Consider the following 26,377-nt stretch of genomic DNA (forward strand, 5'->3'; position numbering starts at 1 on the left):
TATTTTAGGAATACTATTAAAGATAAATTCTAGGCAAGTTATGCAACAAATATATATGTAAGACATTTTTCAAAAAATCTTTCCTCAGACTTTATGAAGATTGAATATACAGATTTTTGTAAGATTTCTTTAAGAATTCTACTATAAAATTTTCTTAGGCATGTTATGCAACAAATATTCATGTAAGACATTTTTCAAAAAATCTTTCCTCAGACTTTATGAAGATTTAATATACAGATTTTTGTAAGATTTCTTTAAGAATTCTACTATAAAATTTTCTTAGGCATGTTATGTAGCAGATTCACGTAAGACATCTTTCTAAAAATCATTCCTCAGACTTTATGAAGATTGAATATACAGATTTTTGTAAGATTTTTTTGAGAATTCTACTATAAAATTTTCTTAGGCATGTTATGCAGCAGATTCACGTAAGACATCTTTCTAAAAAATCTTCTCTCAAACTGAACTACGACAGAAAAATCACATTTATGTAAAAGTTGATTAAAATACAGATTTTATTGAAGTCTTTCCTGAGAATTTTGTCAGAAAAAATTCTCAGGCGTTATTCAACAGATTTAACACTTTGTGTGTCGCACTTAAAAAAAAAGAAATAGAATAAAATAAAATACAAAAAACCAATAACATACTCCGAAAAAATTCTCTTTGAAAGAAGTTAAACAAAAGTATTACTGTTGTTACATTATACTACATAACATATTGCGTTTTATTTTTATGTATCCACATTACAAACAACGACATTCGACAAAATGTCTCACGACAAAATGTAACACGATCTCTATGCTCTGTTTCACCTCATAGTCATCTCACATCACCTTACTTGCATATTACTGACTACAATTCTTTGTCCTCTTGTGTTCACCGCCGACATAATACTAATTAAATTATAAAAAAAAAAAAAAATAATAATAATAATAAAATAAACATAAAAATAGCTCGTGATATTTCCATGCAGACTAGACAGTCGACGCGTTTTAAAACACTTAAATTATCACGAAAACTAGTGGTAATAAATTTAAATAAAGACTCTGGTGATACGTGTCGGGAATAAAATGTTGAATTTTATAATTTTATTATGGATATTTATTTTTTTCTGACTATTGCGATTACCATCCTTATCCTTATCATTATTATTATTACTTTTGTTAAGAGTATTTATCGTCTTTGTCTCACTTGTTTTTTATTATATATCGCTGCTACATTACATTCTCGCGGTCTTGATATGTAGCCAGTTTCATTTTATGACGTGACACGAAGACAAGGATGAGGATCAGAGGGCACTCGAGCATTTTATGCTACATGTCAACTCTGTCATACGTCGTCTTTACGTTTAGGTCATCTACCCTCTAGTTGCTGTCTTAAGATCTCTTGGTAATGATTAAATTTTATAAAATTATCATGATACTAAATTTAAATAATTTTATTTTTACTCTTATTTATAAAAAAGTAGTTTTTTTTTATATAAAAAAAATTTTATTACAAATTTAAAGGGTCAAAATCTACCTGTTAAAAATTTAATGGAAAATGGATTGCATTAAAATAGTAATCAATTATAATGAGCACACAAAAAATGTGGTTCGATAGTTTTTACTTTTGAAAAAAGTAAAAAATTACTATAAATATAAATAAAATGTCCTGTCATAAATTAAAAATTGCTAAGCATTCGTATCTTTTATTTGTGGAATAGTAATTTATTACTTCTGCCAAATTTAAATTTTATCGGATCCATTAATAATTTCAAGTTTCTTTCGACAGAGTAATTGTAACTAAATTTTGAGGTCCATTTTTTCCCATGTAATTGAAAAATTTTTCATGAATTATATTCTCAAAAAATGAATTTGTGAAATTCACTGCGAATCAGTAAATAGTCACTATTTCTACATCTATAAGTATACACGGAAAAAAAATAGGTGTTGCAACAGGATTTTCATGTTACAACAACAGGATTTTTCCTGTGAAATAAATAGGATAAGGAATAAGTTTCATGCACTAATTTTTTTTGTCCGGATAATTAAATTTTAACATTTGAAAAAGATTTCAATTTTGAAAAAAGAAAATTAACTTCGAAAAAAATTTTTTATTTTTTTTCAAACTGCATTTTTTTTCAAATGTCGAAATTTAATTATGCGGATAAAAAAAATTAGTGCATGAAACATTTTCCTTATCCTATTTATTCCACAGGAAAAATCTTGTTGCTAAAACAGAATTTTGTCCTGTTGCTCCCATAGGACTGCATCCTATTGCAGCGCCTATTTTTTTTTCCGTGTATCATTAATTTAACCAGTGGTTATTCATAGCTGGTTCCCAGTGAATATTCACTAATTCGAAGTGAATTTCACTGATTAATTTTTAGAGAGTAGAATAAATAATAGAAATCTGATATTCATTACACTGTAAAAAATTTTCAGAGTGAACACGGATTAAATCCGGAGTGAATACGGAGCGGATGACTCTGTATTTATTAAATCCCCTTGGAATAACATCCACTCCTAAGGGTAGTTTATGTCAATATTAAAACTCCGAATCGGAGTGAATGCGGACTTAAATAAAATCTAGATCACTCCGAAAAGACTCCGCTGGAAAAAACAAACTCCTTGTTTACTCTGTATGTGGTGTGAATTTTTTTTGGACTCCGGAACTTTGAGTGACAAAGAGAATTTGGATTTATATAAAATCCATAATCACTCAAAATTCACTCCCAATTTTTTACAGAGTACTTCATTAGAAGATAGTGCACAAAGGGAAATAACAAATCGACATTTCCATTAATCCATTAAATGGATAAATAGAACAATAAATATTTTTATTAATCTATTAATTTTTCTATTAAAATATTCAATCATAATTTTTGCTACCTAATTTGACTACCAGAAAAAATCGGTGTTTCCATTAATCCATTAAGTGGATAAATAATAATAATAAATTATTTAAAAATTTCGTTTTACCTTTCAATAGATTAGACATTTTCTTATAAGACAATTTATATTGACAGAGCGATAAGAATTTTCCTTACATCCAATATCAGAAAAATGTCATTTCAAATTTTTTTTTTTCTTTTTATCAAACTATTTGATCATGATGTAGGATGTTGTCTAGACGACTCCATGCTTTACCCACGTATGTATCATGTCTCATGATCATGACGTATTAAGTAATAATCATAAAAATAAAAATCAGATCACGTTTACAAAAAAAAAAAAAAAAAAAAAAATTAAACTCTAATTTCAAAATTGGATTAAATTCTCCCGTTAAATATTAAGTGTAACTAAAAGCAAAAAAAGTTTCAATTAAAAATTAAAAGGGTTACATCAGCCGATAAATTAAACCAGCATTAAAACTGATGCATCATACAAATCGTCTAGATTATCATGATAAAAAAAGGGTCTTAATACCCAAGATAATAGATAACGAGATCGGAATGCGAGATAATTAAAGTATGTTACTTAAAATTCAAAAAAGTATAATAAAAAACAAGTATAAATAAAATAAGTAACAATTGTCATTGTAATGGCAAAAAATAATTTTATTGTAGAGAAAAAAAAATATATATGACTTTGGGTACGTTGAGAAAAATTTCTCAAACAGTAAATTAGAAAATATGCTAAACTACCGATATAAATCAAAAAGTACCGCTTGAACTTTTTTTTTTCTTTTTTTATTTAGGGTTCGCGAGTGAATAAGAGGATCTGATGTAAATAAAGAAAGAGGAGGAATATTATAAGAAAGAGACAGAATTAAATTGGGACGCTTTTTGGGCATCATCTTATGTATACATATATAGTAAATCTCTTTAAACCATAAGCATAAACCCAAAATATATATCAACCCCCCTTAGTGTTCAGCATCCGTTTTGGTACATATATATATATGTACATGTATGTATATAATAACCGTTGTCAATGAGAACACGCGAATAAGATCGGAGTTTGCAAACCCAACAAATCGAGCGTAAAAATGTAACTCAAACCAATTTAAGTGAAAGGTATTTATTATATAAAAAAATTTATATATATATACATTGAAGTTTTTCATTATAATGGTTGTCTGGTTAAAAATGAAATAACTTTGTATCGAAAATTGATCGTGTTCCTTTTTTATATTTTTAAAGTAAAGGGGTAAAATGGGCTCCATAATTGTATACAAGAAAAAAAAATTAAAATTAAATGATTCAGTTAATAATTTTTTTGGAAAATGAGGTAAAATGAGCTTATTATTAATTTTACTTCGAAAATTATTTATAAAAAAAAAAAATAGTAATTACTCATTTAAATGATTGAATTTATTTTTTAATTAAAGTCGGGTAAAATCGGCCTCTGATAATTTTTATGTTAATATTTGTAAAAATTTTTATAGAATTTAATCTGTAATTAAATTTGTTAGAAGTTCATTTAAAAATTATTCAAAATTTTTATGCTGTTGGATTGAAAAATAGATTTTCTTATCTTAACAAAAAAATTTCATTCATTTTTGTATGACTTTTTGTTAATGGAAATATGAACAATATTTATGGGGTAGTAAAAATTGTTTTGCTTGGTCCATCTTACCTTACTTTACTTTTTTGATAATAACAATATTTAAAAAAAAAATCACTTACGTAGTCCAAAGCTCATGAGTCGGCGGTAATTTAACATCAGAGGGTTTATCCGGCAATTTGTAGTACTCGTAAACATAAGGAACACTTTGTTCATCGGGATGTCCAGATACTGCGGCAACCTGATGCTGCTGTTGTAAATTTAGCATCGCCGCGGTAGCAGCCGTCAGTGGATGCTCACAGTATGCCCTCCAATCACCCTCCATACCCTGAACTTGAACTTGTACGGCGGCAACACGTTTTGATGCTTCCTCTGGATCGTCCGGGTCAACTTGATTTCCGTGTTGTTGTTGCTGCTGTTGTTGTTGCTGTTGTTGTTGTTGTTGTTGTTGTTGTTGCTGCTGCTGATGATGTTGTTGGTGATGTTGTTGATGATGATCAGCTTCTTCTTCTGCTGATTCACGGCCTACTGTACCGTATTGTTCTGATACACCAACAACACTTGATTCACAGTCTGATGACGAACGGCTACGCCTGCTGTAACAAATTAATTTAAAACAACAAAATTAATTATATTTTACGATGAAAGTGAAAAGCAATTTTTTCTTAAAATTTGTTTTTTATTCTTTGGAATGTGAATTAGACTTATGTAGGAAAACTGCCTGTTCTTTTTTTTTTTTTTAAATTATTGTTGAAGATAAAAACAAAATTCAAAATTTGAAAAATTCTATTATTATCTTGTCATAAATTTATTGATTCAAAATCAAAATTAAATTCATGATAAATTTCCATTTTTTATTCATTTACGCAAAGTTTAATAATTTGACAGAAAAAATTTTGAATTGATTTTCAAATCATTTTACTTCTCTTAAATAATGCAGGACATTATATTCAAAATTTCACATAAGTATTATTTTTTGAACTATTAATTAAATTTTATAGAAAATTATTTTGAAATAAATATTTTTTAACTTTAAGAATGTTTTCGATTTTAAAAATTACCAATTCTTAAAAATGATTTTTTAAAAATTTTTGTTGTTTAAAAAATAATTATCAAAAATGAAAAGCAAACTTATGTTTCGGAAAATCTTTGAAAATTAAAAAAAAATTTTAAATATCAATTATTACAATTTTTTGTCAAAAAATTTAAATTGCGTTAGATAACACAAAATAAAGTCAACAGAAAACATATATAAATATATACACTTAGAAATAATAATATTAAGAGCCCAAATTTAGACAAAATTTAAAAAAATTTTTTGTACACATATATTTTTTAACTAATGCAAAATATATTATTTTTTAAATTTTATTTATTTAAAATTGAATAGTTATAATAATATTTAATTAAATAAGTTATAGAATAATATATCGTAAAAATTCATCAATTTATAATCCCGTCAATTTTATTTATCTGAAGTTAAAAAAAAATCTAAATCCAAATTCCCAATCCCTGACACGTACACAGATTTTTTAAATGTATATATGTATATATTTATATATATATATATATATATATATATATATATATATATATATATATATCGTCTTCTCTAATTTATGCATATCGAATCAATCTCCCTTTCTCTAATTTTAAACACACGCACCTGGATAACCGTTTCACTCTGGTAGTAATAAAAAAAATACCGAATATAATGTATATATATAGTATGATGAATAAAGAGAAAAAATAGAGAGATACTTTAATATGTATATATTAATATATATGTAGTATAGATAGATGTGTATAAAGAATAATAGAAAAGAATTTTAAGGATGACAAAGATAGTCACCCCGATAATGAGCTCCCGCGTTATCCCGTGCAAATATTTTTCTTTCGTTATGTTTGCATAGGTACGTCATTTAAGAAAAAAATCATCATCATCATCATCATTATCTTCTTCCCAAACGCGTCAATGTCTAACGGAATACATGTTCAGACACTGGAATTAATTTTATTTTCCAATTTTTTTTGCATTAAAAAATAATGATCATATCAAATTTTTGTAGAAAAAAAAAACAAGACTCAATTTATAAGATATTTTTTTTAAAATTAAATTTTTATTAATTTATAATATACTGACAATAATAAATGAGTTCAATTTTGAAATTAAAAACATTTTATTTACAAAATGATTTAGTAGTAACCATTAATTAATAATGAAAAATTAATGATATTTATGAATAACTAAATTCTCTATATTTTACAACAAAAAGTGATAGAATTTTAATTATCAATTTAGAGTAATGTAAGAATTAATTTCATAAGTATATGGTTTATTTTTACACTGTATAAAAAATATAATGATTAACGCTAAATGAATTCAGAACAGATGATTTTTTTATTTATATAGTTCTCTCAGAATATAATTCGCTTCGAAGGTAAGTTTATTTGAACATTGAAACTCTGATTCGAAGTGGATGCAAATTTAAATTAAATTTCCATTACTTCAAAATCACGGCTGCGCAATTTCAAAACTTACAGTAATTGAAAAATTTGTAGAAAGCGATTTTTTGCCTTTTTTGTTCTAATAGGGTCTTTTACACAAAGAACTCAATAAATTTATTTTTTATAAAAATCTTATATTTTTTATACAAACAAACTTTTTGCTTAACCTAGTGAGGCAATTTAGTGTAGGTAAACAAAAATATATCCTAGCGATTTTCTGGCAAATAATAGTTTTAAACAATTAAATTTTTAATACTAAGATCTAAATCTTCCATACAGTTAAGATCTACAGAAATCTAGTTTTTCAATTTTTCAGATCTACGAAATTCCAGACAAAAAACGAGAAATCACTTAACCGAAAAAAAAAAGATTTCAATTTTCATGGAGAATTCAAAGCTCGAAAGAAAACTTGCATAGATCGAAAGAAAACTTGCAAGATCTGAACTAATTTAAAGAGGTCTCCTATGATCAAAATTGGTCTCAATAATGGAAAAATTCGATCTTAGAAGCTCTGATTGCACTGTAGAAAAAGTGGGTTAAAATGGATTTATTTAAACACCGATACGGTTTTGAAACGAACTCACACCGGTGTTAAAACAGTGTACATGCGGAGTTAATTAACTCCGATAAGAATATGAGGGTGAAAGAACAAATATTTTAAGATCTACAAAACAGAAAAATAATAATAGCACAACAATATTCTGTTAGAATTAAGAAATTATCGTTAGTTAAGTTATAAATTTTTTATTATATATAAAATAAGAATCTTTTGTTCTTTTAATCTGAAAAATTTTCAGAAATGTTTGATCACTTATCAAAATTAGATAATTAAAAACAATATAATAATTACTTTTAATACAACTCTAATGTTTTTCTCAAGGTAATAATTTAACGGATTTAAAAATGATCAATTAATCATTGATAATTTTATTTTATTTTTCTCGCTGATTTAGTTTGCGACGAGACTTGAACCATAAAAATCTGTTTCCCATCAGTTAGTGTTATTTTAACACCGATTTTGTGGATCGAGTATACAGAGCTTAAAGTATCACTTGACTTGTTAACTCATCCCGTCAGAAAATAATCTTTCAAAAAATTATACTTCAATAATAATTACAAAAATAATTTTTAGTTTTAAGTTTTGACTTTAAACTCAAAAAAAAAAAAAAACAAAAATTTTTTTATCAGTCAAAATTTTAATACTCAGTTAACTTAAAAAAATAAATTATTTATCATAATAAAATATTTTTTATTACGCAAGTAAATTTAAACAATTTAAAAATGTATCTAAACAAGTCGGCTTCTTTTTTATTAAGACGTGACTAGTATCCTAATTATTTTTATTACTTGTACATAGACTCAAATATTAAAAATGATAATAAAAAAACTAACTATAAACCATAAAGGAATATGTGAAATAAGAGCAAGAATTTTGTATTTTTGAGACTTGAGACAGTTTTAAAAAATATAACAGATATGGTAATTTTTTTTTTTTTTTTTTTTGTTATTTAAACCCCTTCAGTTTGAACTTCAAACTTCACCTGCGTATCCGGTTTTATGTTCTTTTCATTTACGACAATACACTTATTCTATTTTATACATAGACATCCTTACTTACATATCTATATATATGTACATGTATACAGACAGTACCGGATTTATATTATGTACTTTCATTTTTCCGGCAATGCACTAAACGGAAATTAATTAGTTACCTAACGGATTTATTAAAAAAAAAAAAAAAAAATTTTTGTTGCCAATTAATGTACAAAAAAAAAAACAATAAAAATAAAAAGTTTCAAATGATATGCAGGTTCGATGTTCATTTATCATGTTACTTGACACTTTTTACAAGCTAATTTTTCAATAGATTTAATTAATATGATGTTCAGTCATACATTTTTATTTTAATTTATCAATCACGAATATTATAATTTATTTAAATATTTAAATTATTTAAATTTTGTTTTTTATTACTTTTTAGTATTGCGTTATTTACATTTTGCAACTGTTCATTTTATCGTCATTTTTATTGCAATATTTTTTGTAGGAAATTAAATCACTAAAAAAATTGTCTTTATACATTTAAGCTGTGTCTCTAATAGTTAAGTCAGAATTTTAAACCTTACTAAAAATTATTTATAAATTTGAAATTTTGAAAATTGATAATTGTTTAATTATAACTAAACAATTAATCCTATGACAATTTTCATTCAGAATTTTTTCGTAAAAAATTGAATAATCAACAAACATGTATACGAGAAATTCTGTCGTAATTCTTCAACTTTTCTTTAAGTTTAAATTCCAAGTTTCAAAAACAAAGAAAAATTTTTTTTTTTTCTGAGTTTATTATTTTTCTCACATCGTGAACACGTGAGAGCACTTACACCTCTTTAAATTACTGTACTACATTAAATATATTCATCAATACATATAAATATATTTCTACCCATATACATGGGTGGAAATATACACACATATGACATAAAAACACGTGTTTTTATTTAATTTTGTTTTATCTTATAAAATCTTTTATTTTTATTTTAAATATATATATATATATATATATTCTTTTTTATTTAAAATACCCATACATATCCACCAATCTGTTAATATTCATGCCAAGTATTATCCACGCGTATAAAACATGTTTTGATTTTTAAATTTAAAAAATACCGCGAATACCTTACAAATATATATCTATCTCCATTTATTTAACATCTTAACAAAATATTCACATCATACTAAATAACAATAAGAGTAATATTAACAAAATAAAAAAATTTTTTTTTAAATAAATTTTTTTATTTAAAAAAAAAAAATCGGTTATGAAATTCAAATAAATTTGATCCGGTTGTCAAAAAAAAAATTTGATTGATTTGATGACAGTCAACCCTTTTTAAATGTCACTCTATATATATATATATATGTATATATGTATACAAAAAATAAATATTTGTTTAATTTTTGTATGAGCAGAAAAAAAATGGAATAAAAAATTTTATATAATTATTTATAAATATACATAATTTGTAAACGCATGTACTTATATTATTTAAATACCTAAAGAGATATTTAAAAAATATAGTATCAGTAAAACAACGGCAATGAACACGTGACAGTGAAGCGTATAAAAGCGATAGGGATAAGCTTTTCTGTACATTTAAATATTTTTGCGTATATTTTATATATACGTATATGTGTAGATGGTTGTATGTAAATAACGTCAATTGCAATGACGATGAGTGTATAAAGGTAGCTAGCTAGACAGTAAAGTAAAGTAATGTACAAAGATAATTAACGGAAGAATGATAATGTCCTTTTTTTTTTTTTTATCATTTATTTTTTCCCGTTGGAAAGAGTAAAAATAAGTAATTGACCATATATTAGATAATTAAGATTTTTTATGGGATTTTAAAGTAAGTTTTTATGTAATATGGGAATCTAGGTGTTTGGTGTTAGTTTTTTTTTAAATTCGGAGTAATTGGATTATTAATCAAATAGATAATGAAGAAATATTTTTGAAAGAGGGCATTTTTTGGCACTCACATAAAATCATTAACTCAAGTCATGATTTTCTTTGGCCAAGAGAAATTGTCTGGTCCAAAGGAGGTTTTTACTTTATACGAGAAAATTGAGGTTTTCAAAAAAAATTTATTTAACTAAGAATAGTTATTTTCAGTCGATAATTTTTTTTAAGCAAAAATTTTCTGAGATTCCATAAACAAAGAATTATTTTACAGATGATAAAATTCTTCATATGAAAAAAAAAACTGAAAAAAATGAGTATCAAATTAGAATATTAGGACGTTAATAAAAATTTAGTTGTAAAGAGATAGGGCAAAATGAGCCACTATTTATTAAAATAAAAAAAAATGGGTTTTTTTGTTAAAAAAAAATTGTTAGCTACGACTTGTAATAAAGGATAGGGGGGGGGGTGGCAACTAATCAACCCCAGAGTGGCCAATTCAAAACTTTCAATAACAACAGTACCGCGTTTCATTTTGCTTCTCCCCCATTTTTCTCTACATTTTAAACCGTACAATTTACTACTGATAACTATATTCAATTAAATTCGTATTTTAAACTGTAATTCTTAGAGAATTTTTATAATTTTTGTATTCTAAGTCCCGCAATTTTTCCTTTTTCTTCCATACGCATACTGACCAAGAAAATATTTGCCATGAACTACATTTAGTCCTCTTATCAAAGTTGTCTTTGAATCGACGACGACGAATATTTGAATAAAAAACGTCTTGTTTATAAAAATCTACGGTAGTTTGTAGTACGATTTTTTCTCTCGTGCAGAAAAAGCTCAGTGTACTAATTAATCAGTTCAAAACTTAATATAGGTTATCATTTAAAATTAATAAACCGCATAGTATAAAACTTTATGGGTAATTTTTACTAAGAATTTCTCTGCATGTAATGGAACACTTTTTTTCATGGTTTCAAAGCTTGGTTTATTATTAGTTATATTAATTAATTAATAATATTATTTTCATAATTAACTCACGGTACACTGTAACTCGCTAAACGATATTAGTTAACAATAGCATATATATGATGGACTGTTGAGGTGCAAGAAAGTGTGAAAAAGGATAATAATATAGTGTTACTCACAATATTCTTTTCCTTACATGCATATATATATATTTATGAATGGTATTGTGTTGTAGATGAACGTAATAGTAAGAGAGTAAAAGAGTTGAGTAAAAGCATATATATATGTATGTAGTAAAAGGAAAAAAAGGAGACGAGCCACGCGCGAAGGATACCTCACACTGGGATATCTCACCTTGTGTTCATTGTATTTGTTACATTGTTACATACTATATGTATATGTATATATATATATAGATTGTGAATAGTTATTTTACGAGAGCGTGTGCTCCTTAGGCTTTATATGACTATGTCCTTTACTCAGCATCCCTTTAGCTTTAGTGTATAGTTATTTTTTTATTCTTATTTCTTTTATTTTCTTTTATATTTTTTATTCTTTTTGCCCTTTACTTTTCCGCACCTTGGTCCAGCACCTCTGGACACCGTGGGGGGTTGCCAAAAAGGTAAATATGTGAATAAATAAATATAAAATATAAAAGAATTTAAAAAAATAAATATAAAAGATGGTTAAAGAAATTGTGAAGAAACAAAAGCTTATTTCGAGTCATTATTTTTAATTGTTAATTTAAAATCATTTTTATTCGCTTTAAATTTTTAAATAATTTTTTTGCATAAGTTAAAAATTTTTATTATTTTGTTGATGTTGACTGGTTTTTATATATGAGTATGTAGTTAATGAACTAAATTTCAGGTTAATTAGTAATTACGAATTTTCATAAATTAATTTTTTATTAGATTTGTAAACTGAGTATTTGAATTTGAAATTATTAGTTATTATAAAAGAGTTACAATAATATTGTATAGAAGAAAATTTATAGGTAATTAAATTTTTTAATCAATTTCATTTTGTTAATTTTTTAGTGAAACAAAAATAAATAATGATAATAATTAAGCAAATTGAACATTTCCCGCTCCGACCCGCGTAGAAAAAATCGTTGAAAAAAGGTTCGAAAAGTGTTGGGTATTCTGAACTTCAAAACGAAACACAATTTCAAATTTTCTTAAAACGATTTTTAAACTCGTAAAAATACAAAGAAAAAATCAATTGACTTAATACTGCAAACTATCGTTTATGACTTATTTGTAAACTTTTCTTGATGCTCTATTAAAAGTGCTAAATTTTAAAATTTTTTTCAGTGCACAATACGTTTAGAAAAAACTTAATTTGAACTATAATCGAACGTCTCAATAATATCAGTAAACTTATCGATTTCTCTCTTCAATTTTCAAAAGATTAAAAAATGATCAAAAAAAGTTCATCGTTGTGTCAAGTTTTTAAGTTTTGAATAGTCAACACTTTTTGAATCTTTTTTCAACAATTTTTCACACAGGAAATTCACTTCGATTTGAATCCGCATATACTCCGGAAATCTTTTAGTGTATTATTACTAATAGTTACTACAAATTTGATCAAAATATTTATTATTATTATTATTTATTTATTTATTATAGCAAAAATTATTCAAAATTATTAATTGTAAAATAAAAAAAATTGTCGCACATAATAATAAACAAATAATTAAAATAAAACGAAATAGAGTATGTTTTTGTCATTAAGATAGTACTGTCGTAAAATTTGGTAGATACTTAAATTGATAATGTCAAACAGGTTGCCATGTAGGGTAACAGCACGAAAATTGAGACGTTGCATTCAAACACACACACACACACACACACACACTTTTGTCTAAGGCTAAGGTATTGATCAAACAATACGATAATCATTGGATCATTTCATTCTATTACCTCCGTATATTCATACACTTTATATACATATATACATCTAAAATATCTATATCAATAGATCCAGCGATAAAAATACTCGTTTATTTTATTTAAATTCCCAATTAAATCATATATATAATTTTATAAATACATAAATATTTATCAAACTAAAAAAATTATATAAAATTTATAAAAAAAGTATTGTTGGACATGTACATATATTTATAAGAATGTTAAGGTATGTCCATAAATAAAATACATAAGTTTCTTATTTCTTTAGATAAAAATTTTAAATGCACGTTGTCAATTTAAATCCCTTAGAGACTTGGAAAATCTCAGTTAACGCATAAACACGTATAAACATATATGTATATAGAGATGTAATGGATATAAGTATACAAAAATATATAAGTACATATATGAGTACAAGAGAAAAGTTAAAGAATATGAGGGACTATCATGGTACTTTTTTTATAATTCTTCAACACATCGTGGCTCACAAATCATCGCTCGTTAAGCTATTCACTATATTACAAATATATACATATATATTTTCATATGGATATTTATATGTATATGCAATGGCATTTGCGTTTACAATTGTACGTCGAATATATTTATTTCCTGGTTCCTTTATACCTTGTAACAATTTATTATTCAGTATAAAAAAAACTACTTATCTATACGTATATATATCTATATATACATACATATATTTACAAAATTATTATTTACATTGTAATTTTATAAATTCAGTTATTTATATTTTTTACTAATATTTAAATATCAAAATTTATGAAAAATATATACAAACTGCAAAAAAAACTGGTATGGTGTTGAAATGAACTTGACGGGTGTAGCGGCGTTACTTAGCGGTGTTATCGAAGTATGAGGGTGTGAGTATAAGTATTTCCGGTGGAAAAAAAAAAATAGGAATGATATTCTGTGAAAATTACGAAAATATTGTAAATTGAGAAATAAACAATCTTACTACCTGATAAAATATGAAACGATACTTTTATTAAGCTCAGTAAATTGGATGAAGTTTTGATCACTTATTAAATTGAATATTTAGGAACAATATAATAATTATTTTTATTATAACTAATATTTTTCATAAGGTAATAAATGATGTAAAGATGATAAATTAATCATTGATAATTAATTTTTATTTTCCCGCTAATTTAGTTTGCAAAGAGACTTGACTCATAAAAATTGATTTCCCCTATTTCATATAATAATATTTACATGTCATTGTGGACAACCCTAATTTTAAAAAGTGATTTAATCGATGTTAAGTGTACATCTATATATTAGTCGATTTAAATTGTTTGGAATCATTTTAAATTGCTTTGAATCATTTCGAATAATTTTTCTTAATCAGGGAAATAATTTTTAGATTTCTCCATAAATTGTTTAATCTGTCATATCGTTTATTTTTTATACAAAAGAAATTTTATTTTGTATTTGAAATACGATTCAACGTCTGATAATTCAAAAATAAATTTACTTTATTTTTTAACACCGCTTAATAACAGGGAATTTTTAACACCGCAACCAGTGTTATTTCAACAATCTGTTTTCGGAATTAAATTTAACTAATACCCTTAACACTGGGAAAGCGTAGACACTTTACTTTTTTTTTACTATATTATTATTGGACTATTCCAAAAAAATCGACTATTTTTTTTTCTCGAAACCCCATATTAAATAGTTGCAGAGAAGTGGTATAAGACGCCCGCTCAAAGATGAACTCTTAATATTAATATTTAGAAGTCGCGCATTGTAATTTTCTATTCCCCATTTGAATAACATGGGAAAAAAAATTTTAAGTTTGTAATTTTCTACCTTGGCAATGGCTCATTGTACAGATAAGCTCAGGACATAATTACGTAGAGAATTAAACGTTTTACAAAAAAAGTCTCTTATCATTTTTTGATAAATCCAACTGTTCAAAAGGTATTGGAGCTTCAAGTCAAATTTATAGTAAATTTCGAGATCTTTTCACTTTTCCAGCGAAACTATCAGATTTATCACAAAGTGTCACAGGGTCGTTTTTGTAGATAATTTTATTTCTTACAAATTATCTCTGACAAAGTTTTTTAAAATTCCACCTTGTTTTTCAATTATTTTCATTTTAACGTCAAACTCTTAAAAAAAATAGTGTTCGAGTCCCCCTATTTAATGTAAGGCCAAAATTTATAAAAGCAATTTAGTAAAGAATTATATAAATTTTGTATAAAAAAGGTCTTTAAAATTGAACTTTAGTAATTATGATATATTCTTGAGTGATTTTTGTTATAAATATGATATTTTACACATGATAGTTTACACACAATTAAAATTTTTTTTTTTTATTAAATTCGAATAATCATAAAACCAGCATTTAACTTTAATTTACATGAATAAAAAAAACTATAAACGAAGAAATTCCTTTAAAGTAAAAATAAAAAATTCCACTTTATTAAAGTTTTTTCAATAAAAATCATAAAAATTAATCATTACCACACATTTGCATGTTATAATTATTAAAAATATTTTTTCCCGTTATATGAAAAAAATAAAACGTCACGATTACGTTTTTTTCCCCTTTTAACTTTCTATAAAAAATTTAGATAAATAAATGATTTTTCATTAAATGGCAAGGTGAGAAATTTAATTATTTATTTTAAAAATTACTATGTATGTTTAATGGCCAACTGCCATTTCAAACTTTTATATTAATCATTTAATATAATAGTAATTCTACAATATATATAAACATATATATTGTTAGACATCAAAATGAATGAATAATTAATCCGCTTTTCCGCATCGACAACTACACTTAGCACTCCTACAACAATAACAATTACCAGTAAAAAAAGGATAATATATATATATATATATAAATCTACGTCGTAATATCATAGATTTCATTATCGTGGCATTTGACTCTTGATTAAAGAAAAAAAAAATATATATATATATATAATAAAAATATATAAATATACATATATAATCCTTATCATACTTAAATATAAATATATTGAAGTAATTATAAAAAGTATTTAATATACATGTAAATGTGTTCATTGATTGCAAATTACAAAACAGGAATACTTTTAAATCTTATTTATATATATATATATATATATATATATATATATATATATATATATATATTATAAATTAAGTAATAAAGTAATGAAATAAAAAATATTTTTTATGGTTGTAAAAATAAAAATTAATAAGAGTAAATATATATATATATATATATATATATATATATATATATATATATACGTGATATTTAATAAGCATTTAAAATGTTTCTGACTCTTGCACACAAAAACGGTGTCCCGCGGAGTTTTCTGTGTTATTACGTTCCATTATTATATATATTATTGTATCGACTTTATATACTTCAATTTTACGGTACTGCCTACTTTATTATTGTATGAATACGATCTTACTATTAGTCCAATTAAATTTAACCATTTGAATATTTTAAATTGGCATCAAGATTTAAAATTTAGTAAATGATTTCATTTAAAAATTTTATGTAATTGATAATTAATTAAAAATTTTCGTAGTTGGTAATACGAAGACTGAGAATTAAATAAGAGTGATAATAATAAAAATATTTTGGTAAGCCCGTCCGCGATATACCGTCTGAAAAGTATAATACAAATAACACTGGCCTGAGCAAAACTCGAACCCTTTAAAATTCTATTACCTTAAACATCAAGTCTTTAGTCCTCGGTACGTAGTCTAGTGCATAGGGGGTTGCAAAAGCGTCCGTAAGTCCACTAAGGTCACGGAGGGACAGTTATGTAAAAGCCAACCTGAGGGTCATCTCTCGTCTCTGGGTGTTTAGCCGAAAAAAAGGGTAAAACTACAATAATATATACTGCAGACCATTTTACAGCTATCTCATTTCCAACCTCGTGTTATGGATTACTAAAATAGAGATAGAAAACAGTATCCCATGGGACACAAAGTGCACACGTTATTTTTGTTAAAGGTACACATAATTAGGTCGTACTGACCATGGGAAAATTCGCAACCCCCGTTGTGGTCTTCAGCTTTAACCCGCCGGCATTCTAGCATTTGCTGACAGCTTGATCGGCCATTTGCCTACTAATGCACTCATCTACCGACATGTATATAAATACATTTATATACATATAATACATATAATAATTTAAAGTCCATTTATAATTAAATATATTAAAATTCATAAAATTCTAATGCATCAAAAATGAAAGGTTCGAAAATTATATTCCGATTTTTACTCTGAAAACTATAAAAAAGCTTTTTCTTTTTACAAATTATATTCTTATTAGTACATTCTATTCATAAGAACACTGATTTCGAGTAAAATAGTACTAATTATACCAATAATCCTAAATAGTGTGCGAAAATTAAAAGCACTTTGAAAATTTTTGCATCGATTTCGTTGGTAGATACTATTTTCAAAAAATTTATAAATCGGACATTCAATTTTATTTTTACTACACATACTGCATTATGACAATACAAACTTCAAGTACAGCTAAATATTAATTATATAGATAATTGAAAAAAAAAAATAAGTGCATCGAAAATGCAATGATAAAGTGTTTGTAGAAAGTTTATGTTTTTTATACTTTTTCCAAGAATGTCATGCTTAATTATACACTTTGTAGACTTTTTTAATGATGCAACTACTAATTTAAAGTACAACCAAATACTAACGATCCAAATCGTTGAAAATTAATACATTGAAACAATATCAAAATTTTCCATGAATTTCAATTTTTTCTGATTATTTTCAGGAAATTTTTCATCAAATACTAGACAATACATATCGTACTTTACATTAGTAATAAAAAAAAAGTAATTAAAGCTTCAGCTAAGCGAAATTAAACTTGAAAATTCGAAAAATAATTCCAATCTTCAAAGTGCATTGAAATCGCTAATTTTTCGATACTTGCTTCAGAAAATCGACGTTTTCACTAAATTATGTTCTTAGTAAACAATTATGAGTGTATAAAAACACTAATTAAACCTACAATTAAAGCGAATCAATCTATGCATAATAAAAAAATGAAGAAACTGAAGAAATATATGAAAAAGTCAATGGATCGAAAATCGAAATCGATTAATTTTTCATAATTTTCATTCTATTAAACTATTACTTGATTAAATTTCATACTTTGCACACTTTAAGCCATAAAAATCCTTCTATCTATAAAGCTCCGAATGAAAAATCTCCGAAAAAAACTACGACTGAAATTTTTCAAAATTAATAATTTGATGAAACTTTTCAATGAAAATGAATTATCTAGTGAATTATTTTTTCAATGCACGCAATTTGAGATTAATCACTTATCATAAGGGGAATTAGAGCCTCTGATAAAAGAACAAATTGTATGAAAATTTGGAAACTTACGTTGGTTGTTTTCAAATATGAATGTATAAAATCCGTTAATTGGTTTTATTATTTTATTAAATAAACTATCTCCATGTAAATAAAAACTCCTTGCCGTGTTGAACACAGCTTAGGAGTATCATCGTGATAAACTTATCAAATAAATTTATCAATGTAAGTCTTGATTCACATTTGGGTACAGTAATTTTTTTTTTCAAATTTTACCGCGTCATTGAACATGAGTCCACCGAAAAAATAACATTTCTACAAAATGTATAGATTATATTTTTTCTAAAAATTTATGAGCACTTTCACTGTACACTTAATTGTTATAAACATAAATATATGAAGCAGAGGCACTTTATTGTTAAGTATTATCACAAAAAAAAAATTAAAACATAAAAAAGTTGAATAAATAAAAAAGCGCGCGATTATTTCTTTGTTTTTTTTTTTTTGTACCGGGTTGACTAATTTCGGTGTATGACTTTCCGGTTCGGTGTCTTGTATTGGACTGTGCAGAGGTGGCACCTTCCAGTTTCAGAACTTACATCTTGTCAGGTAAGTGTGAGCTTTAGCGGTGTGCCACCGGTTGCATGCGTGCGAGAGACACTAGCGCATGCGTGTAGAGTGCGTGCGCAGAACACATATGTGGATATATATTTATATGTACACATATATGAACGAATCATACTTATGTGTATAAAGATATATGCACGTAACATAAGTATATATGTCTCTTCATTCGCCTTCAAGAGACTGCGATATTGCTCCGCCTCTTTCGCTACCCCACCATATACGTGACAATCCGATAAGAGTCTCAGCCACTGTATCCTATATGTCGTCTGTGTATTATATGTTATTTTGTATCATATCAATATTTTATTTTATTTTTAAATACTCATTTTTAAATCCACGGTTGGTTTTTTTATTGGCGGGAAATTTTTTCATTTAAATTTAAACAAGATTTTTATTTTAATTTAAAGTTATTTTGAAAAGTATTTCTGATGATTTTGAAGTGGAATTTTTGAAAATTTTGAGAAAAAGTAAAATTTTTAATAAAGATCTATTTGTTTTTAGAATTGGCGGGAAATTTTGAATTTAAATTTTTGTCAATACTTTTTATTAAGAATCGGTTTAATTTATAAATTAAAGTAATAATTTGGAAATTTTTAAAAACAAGAATTTTTCGAAAATTGAAAAATATAACTTTTCTCATTGAAATCCAAAATTCAAAATTATTTTCAATGATACTGAAAAATTTAATATTTTTTTAAGAAAAATTGAAATTTTATCATCGCAATTTCGATAAATTTAAATTGTATTATTACATAAATTTTTAATTTTAAATTTAAATTATAAAAAATTAAAAAATCCATTATTATCAATATAATAAAAATTAATACCATTAGAAACTCTTAAACAATTCTCCATTTTATAAAATGGACATCGGAATTTATTAACGGCCGTAGAAATACACCTTGACTGTAGCCACTGCAGACTTAATAAAGTGAGATGGAGCGCAAGATCGAGATCAATTTTCCAACTAAGTCGTTAATGGTTACGATTTTCTAAGTTTCAAAAACGCTAAAAAAATTATCTCGCTTCTCTCAATGGCTTGTGAAAACGACAATAAAAAAAAAGGCGGATGATCAATTAAATCAGTGAAATTCGTATCGATTTCCCAGATCATTATTTATTTATTTTACTTTATATTTAATTTAATTTAATTTTTTTCATTTATTTCTTTTTCTTTTATTGTCGATTCACCGGCATATAAATAATTTATAAAATTTATCAATTATTGGGAACCGAATTTCTCTTGCACAAGAAAAATTAAGTTGGTAAAAAAAATAAAAAAACACAAACTCATGTCAGGCATCCGCATGTTTGCAATCTCTTACATCGGTGTATAAGTAGAAGTCATGGACCACGGAGGTAAAATAAAAAATATATATTTAAATAAAAATAAGTGAGGGTAAAAAAAGGTAACTTCATTGCCCCCGCATTGGCAATAACGTGCAAGGAATAAATATAATAATAAGTAAGAGCAAGGCTGGACCACGCCCTGTCTCCGTTTTGCTCTCCTTTTCTCCATCATGACATTTTATTCTCTCTCGGTCTATCTTTTTATCGTGGAATATTTCTTACTCTTTCTCTCTTCCTCTCTTTTTTTTATCACTTGTACGCCGGTCGTTCATGGACCTCGCGCTCTTCAAGAGGCTGCTTATCCCGACCGACAGATAGATATAGAGGTTTTAGTTATTATAGACATGGCACACTTCCTTTTCTCTATTAGATTTCTAACATAATGTCTATGTCGATTTATAAACGATATTTTATCAGGTAAAATGGATATTTCATTTTTTTTTTTTTTTTAAGAAAAAAATTGTTTTTTACAAAAAATTTATTCGTAATTCAAAAAATTTATTTATTTAACATTTTCAGTGAAGTTATTTTGTGACTGAAGAAATTGGTCTTTTTGGTCGTAATAATTTGGAAAAAAAAATTTATTTACTGAAAAATTAAAAATTGTTTTTTTTTTTTTTTGTTTTTAATAAACAAATCGTTCAATTTAAGTTTTAAATGGATGTTGGCAAGAAACTTTAGTGGTTTCAAATATAAAAGAATTCAGCAGTTTTTTTTTCGAAAATATTTTATTTTTCACAAACGTTTTTTGATTTATTTTTGTCAAATAATTATTTGAAAAAAAAAATGTCATTTGTTTAAGTCAAAAAAGGATCTTAGTGCAAATAGATACTTTTGCCTAAGAATATTTTTAGCAATAGGAAAAAACAAAATTTTTTTAATTTAAAAAGGAAAATTCTTGATTGAAAAACATTTTTTTGAACCAACGAAATTATGGCTTTCCTTCAAAATTGTAAAAAATATTTTTTGGGCCAAGAAAATATTTCTTAAGTTGTCCTTTTTTTCTGCATACAAAAAAACTCCCAACAAAATTTATATTTCAAACTTTCTTAAAAAAAAATTTCATATAAATTTTACCAAAAATTCAGTCTTCTGAATTTTTGAAAAGTAACTGAACATCAAATGACGATTTTAAAACCAACAATAAAATTTCGTATGAATACCTGGTTAATTTCAATTGTACCGCCATTTTGTGTAAAAAGATTATTTTTTATTATTAAATGACAACGACAACCAAGAAGATGACTAGAGTGAAGAAAAGAAATATGATATCTGACCACTGCTCTTCATATCCGGTTAATTCTAACCTTCTCCATCTTACACACTCAATTCTATTCCCCCTCCCCCTCACCACAAATCTCAATTGCCCACAATTGTTCATAAAAAAAAAATTTGAAAAAATCGAAGGTTAAAAAAAGAAAAAAATATTACTGTCGTAATCCAGATTAAAAGCTTGCTAAAAAAATTTTTATTTTATTAACTCTTGTAATATGTCTCTAAAGAGAGAAAGAGAACGAGACAGTCTGTAGTTTGAAATAAAAAAAAGAAATTCCGTCGCTTTCTCTCCGCGTACCTTTTATACAACCCGTGTCTGCCCACGGCGCGCGCAAAATCCAGACCACGCGCAGAAATATTATAAAATTTTTTTTTATAATTATTTATTTACTCATATATATATATAGATATATAATATATATTTATACATTACATACAATGCACCACAATAGTAACAATAATTCCAATCTCATTTAAAAATTTAAAAAAAATCGCGGGAAATTTGAAATTCGAAAGTGTCACATTTATGAAGCCTGCGTAAATTATCATTATTATTATGATTATTATTGTTATTATTATTCAAAGATATATAAATGCCGTCGGGCGTTAGTCTCGAGTCAGATGCTGATGAAAAGACTCGGGTATATGTAAGCAAAGCGAACGACCTTCCGTGGAATCTGGACAACCTGTCTATCCGGCCTGAGAGTGTAACACAAGTTCCGAGTTCGTACTCTGGTAACCAAGAGGCCAACCAAATAACAACAATAACACTAATAATAATGATAATAATAATAATATTAATAATAATAAACTACTAAAGCTAAAGACTACACACAAGTAGTCTGTGTCTACATCTTGTGGTTATTTTGTAAATAAAACAACTTCGAAACCCTTATGCATCAATTTACTGTTTATGCAGTCGAGTTTATGTATGCGAGTAACTGTATTTTAAATATGCGCACTACCAGTGAATATTTTTGAGTTTATTATACAAAGATACGGATATTGGTTTATTATTTGTTTATGATATTTATTTGGGAAAATAAACAGAACGATCTTTGTTGCACCCGTAGAGTAAACGAGAATTTCGAAATGGTTTTTCTCGAAGACCAATGATAATTTTTGACTCTAATAGCCAGGATTGCTTAGCAAAAATAAACTTTTCAATTTTCCGTCAAATTCCGGAAGGAAGTTTCAAGCAAATTGAATTTTAAATTGATGAACAAATTGACATTCAATTTGACAGCAACTATTCGTCGAATTTTATAAATCTGTTTTCTAAGACAATATAAAGGTAAAATACTGTACAAATTATCGAAAAATTAACCGAAAACTTTTCTTTCTAACTTTTGCTGTAAATTTTTCATCAAATTCCGGCAACAGATTTCAGGTAAATTGAATTTTCAAGCTGCCATCAACTTTCGGATAAAATAGCTAATAGGGGAGACTAAGAATTTTTCTACCCTCGGCTAATATTCTAAAAAATGCTAGAGACTTTCCAAATATTGCAATTATATATCCTGAGAATATTTGATATTAATATTGGCTACACTATGAAAAATTTTTTTTTTAAATTATAAGCAAATTACTTTATTAACAAGTTTAAAACAGTCAAAACAAACCTCTAATGATGTATCAATAGTGAAAAAAAAAAACAAATGTATTATTTGATTGCTTGATCAAGTTCGAAAATAAGCAAAATCGGTTGAATAGTTTAGAAGTTATAGTTATTAGAAATTTTTCAAATTTCAGAAAAAAATCATCTTCTGCTATTTTATGTATAAAGAAAGTTGAAAGCAAAACTCATATGATACACTATGCACTATTGTGTATCATCATTCAAGATAGTTTGAAGCTTTTCTCATTAGCTTCATTTTCTGTTACTCAATTTGCCGTTCAGACGATTTCTTTATATATTTTGATGACATCGAAATTCATAAAAAATGATTAAAAAAATTTTTTTTTTAATTTATCTTTATCGGAAAGCTTGAAAATTAATAAATAAATGATGAGAAATGTATTTTCATTCCGATTGCGGAATGGTTTTTTTTTTTTTTTTAATACTACTGTCACTGCACTACTGCTGCTGCCAGTAGTTGGTGCGGTGAAAAAAAAATATTAATAATAATAAAAATAAAAAATAGCAGCTAAATTTTTCATGATCTACAGGTTTTAAGTTTTTTATTAATTACAATTAAACAATTAAACAAAACGGACATCATCTTGAAAATAGTCAGTATCGCTTCTTAAGACCTCAAAGCGCCGAGATCTGTTGAAAACTCGATTTTCGATAATCGGACCGAAACCAACAACTTCCTGAATTTTTGTGAAAATTTTCAATTTTCTTAGCGGGAAATTAAAAATTCGAATTATTTATTATCTTTTTCGAAAGTTATCGTGCTTCCGACGATTCGCACTGGACATCTGACAGCACTGGTTTCTTAGATCAAAATAATTCCTTTTAAATCAATGAAATAATGAATCAACTTAATATCAGGACGACATTATTTTTTAATAAATTATGTTTGTACACGTAGAGAAATTTTTTAGTAAGAATTATCAAAAAAGTTTGATACTGTGAGGTCATGTGGCAAATATGTAAATTTTTCCCATGAACATTATGAAATATACTACTCGATAGCATGTAGATGAAATGCAATTTCTACTAACAACATAAGTAAAAATTTAGTTACTGGCTAAATCTCCTTACCGTAGAGGAGAGTGGAGTCAATTGAACCAACGGGCAATTGAACCAGTAAGCTTGAAAAATCGAAAAAAATATAAAAATGAGTCGTCCTCTTGGAATTATATATTAATACACTAAACCTTAGTCTGATCAAAATTTCGAACCAATATAGTGATTTAATTTTTAAAAATTCAAGTTTTTGTGTTTTTAGGTATCTAAACTTTGATTTTAGCTCTTGGCAAATTGTTTAATAATTTTTTAATTTTCAAATGAAATCTTAAAATTTTTTTGTAATACCTTCTTACATATATTAGTCATAAATTTCTAGCTTTACTTCTAGTATAATAGTTCTTGAATATTTTTTTTTAAACTAATTATTTCAATAAAATCATATGGGGTCAATTGAACCAGTACTCTCGGGGACGGTTGAACCACACGAATCACACTGTGAGTAATCCGACATGCGCGCGCATCTTGACAGAATGTGAAAACAAGCTAAACTAACCAAGAAAAAAAATAATTATATTGAAAGAAGTTTTAAAAGTGATTGTTATAACATATAATGTTATATAAAATAATCAATATTATTAGAAGTGTTGTAATTTTAGTTTTATGCTGTAATGAATAGTAAATTATTCATTAAAGTCATTCATTTTTGGTTCTAATACTCTTGGTTCAATTGTCCCCGACTAGCAGTTCAATTGCTCCCGCAAAGGGGACGATTGAACCATTTGATGCAATTGTACAATTTCGTATTTATTGATAATTTTCATCATTCGTTACGTTATGTGCTTATGAGAAGTGATAGTCTATATAATAAATTATAATTTTGTAAAAAAAAAAAGTTATCATCTTGCTTTTATTCATATAAAAAAAAAAAGTCAAAGTATTTTTGGTTGAATCGACCCCACTCTTCCCTACCAAAGTTTATAATGGGTAATTTTTACTAAAAAATTATCTGCGTGTACTAGAATACAATTTAACCCATTTTAGTGTAATCAAAAAAGTGTAAAGATGATTTAAAGTGAATGAATTAGTTAAAAACGAATTCGAGCGTAAGGCACAAACCACGCAGTCGCACTTGAGGAGCAATAAATGAAATTAAAAATGAAAATGATCAATCTGAAAATAAAAATCTAATACACTTTAACCGTCACTATTTACATCCAACAGTTGGTATGAGCATGCGCGAAAACTGATTCAAAATTCGTATCACTGTGGTTCTAGATTAGTATTTCACTTTTGATACTATTTTAATATCAGTTACGATATATTATTTTAGCAACACGATTTTTTTCCGAACACCATTCAAACTATTCAATTTATATTTCGAATTTGAAATTTATAAATTATTCGTACGTACGAATTATTGTCATATTTTTATAGACTAAAAAATCTGAAGCTAATACGGAATTTACCTCAATCAAAATTCCCTCCGTCACTCAGAGTTCCAGATGTTAAAAAAATCACTCTGCCTATGGAATCAATAGGGATTTTTTTATTTTAGCCGAAGTGATTTCAAAGTGACACGAATTTTATTTCAATCCATATCCACTTCGATCTGGAGTTTTAATGTTAAAATAAATTCCCCTCGGAGAAAATTTCCCTTCAAGGGAATGAAATGAATAAAAAATCATTTACTCGATATTCAATCAGCAAATTTTAAAGAACGTTTGTTATTCATCAATTTGAATATAACCAAGCAAATAAAACAAACAAATATCAAAATTCACATTTACATTTAAATAT

The 26,377-nt window shown here is 26.0% G+C and overlaps 1 protein-coding gene across 5 annotated transcripts in view; it reads right to left on the reverse strand.

Moving 5' to 3' along the window:
* LOC103580550 (protein grainyhead) overlaps nucleotides 1–26,377 on the reverse strand; it is a 52,470-nt gene that overhangs the window by 16,880 nt on the left and 9,213 nt on the right. For 4 of the 5 annotated variants that reach the window (XR_549597.2, XM_053739750.1, XM_008562347.2 and 1 more), the window contains exon 4: nucleotides 4,613–5,086. Coding sequence is in view for 4 of the 5 variants with exons in the window: in XM_053739750.1 (XP_053595725.1) it covers nucleotides 4,613–5,086 (474 nt within the window). In the remaining variant the exon portion in view is untranslated. The remainder of the gene's footprint in view (nucleotides 1–4,612; nucleotides 5,087–26,377) is intronic. The other variant, XM_014439410.2, reaches the window with a different exon arrangement.

The sequence above is a fragment of the Microplitis demolitor genome, chromosome 6, assembly GCF_026212275.2.
Source record: "Microplitis demolitor isolate Queensland-Clemson2020A chromosome 6, iyMicDemo2.1a, whole genome shotgun sequence".
Taxonomy (NCBI): Eukaryota; Metazoa; Arthropoda; class Insecta; order Hymenoptera; family Braconidae; genus Microplitis; species Microplitis demolitor.